General features: G+C 43.4%; 1 protein-coding gene across 6 annotated transcripts in view; it reads left to right on the plus strand.

Annotated features, from left to right (window-relative positions):
- The window catches only part of CFAP20DC (CFAP20 domain containing), a 215,555-nt gene extending 210,623 nt beyond the window's left edge, over nt 1-4,932 (plus strand). For all 6 annotated transcript variants that reach the window (XM_075938429.2, XM_075938436.2, XM_075938433.2 and 3 more), the window contains one exon: nt 4,255-4,932. In XM_075938429.2, the coding sequence (XP_075794544.1) occupies nt 4,255-4,367 (113 nt within the window). In that variant the 3' untranslated portion in view covers nt 4,368-4,932. The remainder of the gene's footprint in view (nt 1-4,254) is intronic.
- The last annotated feature ends 2,786 nt before the right edge of the window (nt 4,933-7,718 follow it).

Consider the following 7,718-nt stretch of genomic DNA (forward strand, 5'->3'; position numbering starts at 1 on the left):
CTTTTCTGCTACCCGAGGGAATAGATTAGGTTCCTACATTTTTCACTAGGTACAGAGAATTCAGTGTGAGATCTCATAAATCTCAGCTGTGTATTTTGTCGGCCCAAGGGATGAACATGTGTCAGTGATTTACTGTCTAAAATAGATTATGCCCCTCAAATTTGGAATCTTTTATAGGTGTACATTTGTAATTGCTTATGACAGCAAAATAGAATGCTGCTGTCAAGAGGGACCTTGCTTTGACGAATCGAATAAATATGTTATGTTAAGTGGCCCAAATAAACCAAAGAGAATGGGACAGCAATCCTTGAGTTAAAAGCATGTTAGACATATATTTCAGAAAGGGACCTGAGATGATTCTTGATGTCAGTATTATGAAATCCAAAACTTGCAGCAGTAACCCTAGAATTTCCATAAAATGAAAATTGAAGGATTTAGCTCAGAAAGTGGCACAGATGCATATTTGCCAATTGGTTGTTTTTTCCCTCTGATTCTCACAAGAATCTCTAATCAAGGTAACTTGTGAAATGCTTATAAATTAGCTTCCCTTAACAAAATATTGGATGTGTTGATAGTAGTGTTCCAATATATTTATTGGAAGCTAGAGAAACTTTTGAGAAAGAGGGAGCCTGTTCAGGAAGGATGAGCATCACCTAAACCAAAATGGAACCAGACTGCTGGCACTTAACATTCAAAAGGTCACAGAGAAGTTTCTAAACTAAGGGCTGGGAGAAAGCCGACGGATGCGGAGCAGCACATGGATCCAACAGAGACATCCCTTAGGGGAGCCCATAATTACAATTACACAGGGAACTTGGCCTGTCAATGGCTTTTGTTGCTTGAAAAGAAGCTTCTTGTGTCAGGCTGATTAGGGAAACTCTGGATCTCCATGGTCTTCACCTGCCATCACAGATTCTTGACGTCATCCATCCTCCTTTGAGCATTAAGCCAATTGTAAACCTCTTTTTTTTTTTTTTTTTTTTTTTTTTTTTGCTGATTAAAGAGTTAATTTGCCAAGTGCGAAATGTGCCTCTCCTCTGATGAGTAGGTGCTAGGATTTCCTAAAGCTCATCAAACCATTCCTGAGCGTGGTGAGTGGACGAGCTAGTCGATTCTGCACACGCCCTGTGACTATTAGCCTTGAACGCCTTGCAATGTATCTGCGCATGGTTGAGGTTGTCAGGTAGGTCAGAGAGCCTCTTGGTGAGGTGTTGCTGATAGGTCTCACAACTAGCATGATTTTGAAATGCCACGACATTAAATCTCTTTTGTGTTCTGTTCAGTTGCTTACGGCGTGGTGATACAAGCCACGTGTTCAGAACTGGTCTGACTAAATGATGGTCTGTCCAGCTGTCATCGGTACCTGGCTCAGCTCGTGTAACATGGACCCCAGTACAATTACAGGCTCTGACAATGACAGTAGCAAGAAGATACAAGTGTTCAGAACGTGGGTGTTTCCCTCTGTGTTTGTGATAAGCAAATCATGCTGCGTAGGGGAAGAATGCTATCAGCGTTAGCTTTCCCCAGCCCTTCTCTCCCCGTGGGGTCTCTCTGGAGTTTGAGATGTTGCCCATCTCTTGCATTGAAGTCACCTACGAGGCTACCTTTCTCTTCCTGGGCTCTGGAAGTGAGAACTGCATCAAGAGCACACAAGAACTGCTCTTTGTTGTCTTCATCATCATCAAGTGTGGGCATGCACCCACTAACGACCATGCACCCACTAACGACCATGCATATTGGTTGCTACTAAGCTTAAGACAAGTCATGACACAAAGGTTAATACCCATTCGGAGTTCTAAAAGCTGGTTAGCAATCTTGTTCTTGATGGCCAAACCAGCCCCATGAATATGCCTCCCTTCAACTGTCTTTTCTTTCCCAAAGAAGATATAGCCACCTCCATCTTCTTCCAGTTGGCCGCCTCCTGCCCCATGGGCCTCATTCAGGGCAGCACTATGGACACTCTGTCTTGCAAGCTCTCTAGCTCTCATAGCAGTTCTGCTTCCAGAGCAGTCAGTGTCCCAGGAATCCATGGCAGTGCAAACATACCAGGTGGCGAATTCATTGCTTGGTTTTGTGTGCTCTGAGCAGAGATCGCTCCTTTTCTAGCCCTTTGCTCATTCAGGGGGAGCAGAGGGGATCCTGAAAAGGGCCAGCCATAGGGGCAGCTGCCAAAATGACACTTGTGAATCCACGTGCAAAACGACCAACATATGGCTGCCACCTGCATGCAGGTGTGTGACCACAGACTCCCAGAGATCTCTGCTTTGATCCCCAGTGCCACTCATCCGTCACTGCAGGACGTGGCTGGCGAGAGACGTTAACACTCTTGGCAGAAGCCTTCTCATAGGGAGCCCGTGTGCAGACAACAACCTCACAGAACTTGACAGGAAGGAACCCTGAACCCCATGGCAGGGGAGTCCGAGACAGCCGGAGGCCTGTGTCCTGCCACATCTGTCACCTGCCAGGAATAGGGAACTGACACATCCTCCAATACATCTGCTCCTCTGTTATGTCCCTCGAGACATTACAGGCAAAAGGCGTGTGAGAGCTCTCCGCACCAAAGAGTTATGAGCATGCAGGGAGCTAAGAGATCTGTTTCAGTCTAGTATCTGGACTATTAAATAAACTGCAAGGCTGTATTTAGGATGTGGAAATCCATTCTTAGCCCCAAGTACAAGTACAAGATGAATATGCGCTATCCACAGTTTGTAAAACAAAGTTCTTTTCTCAGCCCTGCTTTTCTAATAGCTAAGTGTGAGTGAAGACATAACTTTTTGATAGGAAGTAATTCACAGTTGAATGCAATCTGTATCTTGCATTTCATCATCAAAGTTTACATCTCTCTCAGAATCGTAATGCAAAGCATGTGGTTTATATGCCAAAGTAATAGCCTGTTATGCTAACAGCAGCAGTTTCACAACACTCGGAATCTATTTACACCTGGGAATGCACACTGAGAAATAGGTTATCTTCTCTGCTTGCCAAGAAAGAGGCTGGCGTGGTAGATGCACAGAAACACAGGTTACTTGCCTGTGTGGTAACTAGAGTTCTGTGAGATGTTTGCCCTTGTACGTGCTTCCCCTTAGCATGTGGTATAGGCATGACCTTCGCAGCTTCCTCTGGCAAGGACTTCCAAGGCTGCCTGGTGCGTTGTGTGAAGAAATGCTTCCTTTTGTTTGTTTTATACCTGCTGCCTATTCATTTCATTTGGGGACCACTAATGCTTGAGCTCTGAGGAGTAAATGACATTACTTTATTTACTTTCCTCACACCCATCATTACTGTATAGACTTCTATCATAGCCCCCTCTTAGTTGTCTTATTAATCTTGCCTCAGACAGAAGCTGCTCCATACCCTGTGATCGTTTTGTTCTGCTTTTCTAACCTTTTCCAATTCTAATCTATCTTTTAAGAGATGGGGTGACCACATCTGCACCCAGTATTCAAGATGTGGGCGTCCTATGGATGGATATAGCGGCAATATGATATTTTCTCTCGTTCTCTATCCCTTTCCTAATGATTCCCAACATTCTTCTTCACGTTTTCCACTGCCGCTGCACGTTGAGTGGATGCTGTCAGAGAAGTCTCTACAGTGACTCCAAGATCTCTTTTGAGTGGGAACAGCTACCTTAGACGCCATTATTTGAACTGTGTAGCTGGGATTCTGTTTTCCAATATACACTACCTTGCGCTTACCAGCACTGAATGTGGTCTGCCATTTTGTAGCCAGAGTCCCACTTTTGGTTTAGGGATCGCAAACTGCATCTGGGGTAGGATCTAAATTATTATTTCTGCTGCTCTGCTTTTCAGCTAGAAAAGATTTGTCAGAATACCACCATGTCTGGTTACCAAACCAATAACAAGTTTACCACCCTGAAGCATGATTAAGGGCAATACACAACTGTTTAAGCAATTCTGTGAGAGAGTGTGCTTCAACTCCTTATCAATACATTTATTTTAGACCAACTTTTGATATACATTCCAGCAAACTCTCTGTGCTTTAGGTTATTAGGCAAATTTTGCATTATATAATGTTACCTCAACTAAATATAAATCTTCAGAAACACAAATGAAACCATGAATAAATGTTAACCTCAAATGTAACAATTTTAGTATTTTATGCAAAACCCAAGAGATTACACCCTTCTAAAGAAGCACTCAGCCAGATTGTCTGCTGTGATAAAAGGGTGTGTCTCCTGTGTTTCAGGAGTGACTAATAAGGTAATTTTGCTCTTATTTCTCTCGCTTCACACAGGTGAAGATGACTTCAGTACAGAGGAGGATGAGGAAGTCCTGACTCTTTTGTATGATCCATGTCTAAACTGCTACTTTGATCCAGAAACTGGAAAATACTATGAGTTGGCTTAGCAAGTTCTTGGTTGAGAGAGTATTGCTCTCCATCAGAACAGAATTAACATCTAGTTCTCTGTTAAGTATTAACCCGAATGTAACACTTTATTGTGTAATTAAAAATTGGAATCAGTAAGTAATTTTGCAAGCAAAGGAATATATTTTACAAATAATGTAACATCGTATTTTGGTAGTTTTGTATTGTAACACAGTAGAACATCACAGCACACGTGCTTGACAGCTGTTTGTGAGACTGGTTTGTTTCATATTAAATATTGAAAGATTCTGTGTGTGAACTAATTAGGTTGAATCAAAAGGTTTTGCAGTTTTTATATATGTAAATTATGGCTTCATACAAAGAAAACGTCGGGGGGTTCGTTACTGTCTTAAGAGGTGGGGGTTTTTTTGTACTCCAACAAATGTAGTGTGATGTTTGAAGACACATGTTCCATGGGCTAGTCACCTTCCTTCCTCTTCAGGAAAGTCTCTGTACTAATTAAATGATAATAACTGCTTTTGAGAAATCTTATCCACTTATAAACCTCATAAGGTTACTATAATACATTGGATTACTGCTAGCAGATTTAAAGCCTCTTCATTTTGTATATTTGCGTTGTGTAAATGTTTCTTGGGTTTCGTCTCAATCCCCTCTGTCGACTGCTTGGCACATAAGGTCCGACATCAAAACTCTCGAGCATTGGAGTTCATACAGTCCAATGCTGTTCACAGCTGACCTCGTATTACATGGTCAAGCTGTGAATCCAAACCACACCAGCGATTTCATACATGACTGGAAAGCTGATTTCCTCTTTCAAGGGTGGAAGTGGGGCGGTATCCCTCTGTTCTACAGGTAAAACCACGGGTAGTTGTGGGTGACTGGTGCGGGAGGAAGCTATGTGGAGACACATTCTGGGTATACCTTCCAAATGTGTGTTTTAAGTGCTATGTTCTTTTTCCAGTGAAGGCAGGTGTCTGGGAAAGCAAACGGAACTTTTTGTGGTTTGTTACGAAGACTCAAGAGCTCCAGCGGCGAGATGTAAATACTCGTGTTACCCCCACTCAGGCTGAGAGGTAGTAAACTGTGTTCGTACTGTGCACACCTTCTTGTGGTGCGTCGACAAAACCTTCTATGGCAACCACTTGCCCACGGCTCAGCCCCTTTGTTTTCAGTTTAAACCAGCTTTTGCTGAAGCAATCCCAGGTGTTACAAAAAGCAGCATAGGTGGGGGGGGGGGCGGGTTAACTCTACTTTTGTATTCATTCAAATATATAAACAATAACATCGTTTATTAGAACCCAGTGCGTTGCACGAGCTAGCGGTATTCTGAGAATTCCTTTGTCTGGGGTTTTGTGCAAAGCTGCCCATTGTGGCGAGGCTATGGATGAGTTCGGAAGACCCGCACAAGGAACAGGCCCACACACACATTTCAAGCTGTTGGCAGGTAGCAGTGTCGAGATGTGACAGGCTGACACGGGAATGAAACCGCAATCTGTATCTGGATACATTTCACACCACAAGGAAGGATTCAAAAGTTTCCAAAAAATGGATCAAATCAATCCGGCCAAGAAATATACTTGGACCTCCTTGATCCGGGCGTCCCTGATCTGGGAACACCTTGGGTGGGTCGGACCCTAGCAAAGGCAGAAGGAAGCGGTTGTGTGCTCCTGCTCCCCCTCCCAGCTAGGGGAATGGCACTGTAGCAAAATGCTTGTCCAGAGGCTTTTCGCCTGCTGGTCTCAAAGCGGGAGGGGACGGTTCCTGGGTGCAAGGGTCAGCGTGCAGCCATATGTGCCCTTGGGAGCAGAGCGCCAGGTAAGCACCCCATCCCTCTCACACCCAGGCCCCACCCTGCAGTCATGCACCCTCCGCGCCTCCCTGACCCCATCTGTATTGGTGTCTATGTAACGTGTTAAATACAAATTCTGTGCTTTGCAAAGTGTGTTTATTTTCACCTTCAAAACAAAAAGCAGGCACGCCGTCTGGCACAACAAGAGAAGATGGCAGAGCACTGCAAGGTACAGTTTTGCAGTGTTGATGTTTCTTTTATCATCGTACCTACATAATGATGATAAAAACAAAGGAAGTTTAAATGCAGTGCAACTAAACAAAAAGTAGACATGCTGCATTGTCTAGCACACATTTAGCTCGTAAACATGAGACGTGGCAGAGCACTCTACTGTACAATCAGCGGTTTTCAGCTTAATCACCTACATATGATCATAAAAACAAAATAACAGTTTAAATGCATTAAGGATTTATCTGACGACGTGTTAGACATGTCCTCTACTCTATAATGGTTTGTACATACAAAAGCTTTAGTAATAGACTCTCTTTCACCTTTCATTACAGCAAACACCCATGGTCCAGAAAATTCCATAATCTGGCATAGCCTATTTCTCAAAATTGCCAGATTAAAGAGGTTCAAGTGTTTTTTGGGGAGAATGACGTTGCTCGGAACAACAACGTTAAAGAGAGGTTGGCTGGAAAGAGTTGTGTTTTGATAAATTGCCAGATGTTCTCAACTGCCCCATGCTGATGATTTTCTTTTCATTTTTTGTTTTTGCTGGGGAGAAGCCTGCACTCATTTTGGCAGATTTGGAGTTTGTAAAGTCACCAACAGCTGAACTGTTGCAGTTTCTATCAGTAACACTTCTAATGAATATGAACTTACCTGGAAGGATGTGGCAACAGTGAATTCCAATTCTGCTTCCTCGTGCACTAAGTGCACATAAATCGAGCTGAATGAAAAACCTACATAGCTTTGTTTATCTTGCACAGTGCACCTGCTGCATGTTGCTGTCTTTCATACAACAGGAGTTCACATAAGAACATAAGAACGGCCGTACTGGGTCAGACCAAAGGTCCATCTAGCCCAGTAGCCTGTCTGCCAGTGGCCAGCACCAGGTGTCCCAGAGAGGGTGAACCAAAGACAATGATCAAGCGATTTGTCTCCTGCCATCCCTCTCCAGCCTCTGACAAACAGAGGCCAGGGACACCAATTCTATCCCCTGGCTAATAGCCTTTTATGGACCTAACCTCCAGGAAATTATCTAGCTTCTCTTTAAACTCTGTTATAGTCCTAGCCTTCACAGCCTCCTCTGGCAAGGAGTTCCACAGGTTGACTACACGCTGTGTGAAGAAGAACTTTCTTTTATTAGTTTTAAACCTGCTACCCATTAATTTCATTTCACAAAATGATTGATCGTTAAAAGTTCATAATAGATACTGGTAGGCTGCGTCTAGACTGGTAAGTTTTTACGAAAAAACTTGCCAGCTGTCTACACTGGCCACTTGAATTTTCACAGGAACACCGATGATCTCATGTAAGATTGTCAGTGTTCTTGTGGAAATACTGTGCTGCTCCCATT

The sequence above is a fragment of the Pelodiscus sinensis genome, chromosome 11 (genome assembly GCF_052426305.1).
Source record: "Pelodiscus sinensis isolate ZL-2025 chromosome 11, ASM5242630v1, whole genome shotgun sequence".
NCBI lineage: Eukaryota > Metazoa > Chordata > Testudines > Trionychidae > Pelodiscus > Pelodiscus sinensis.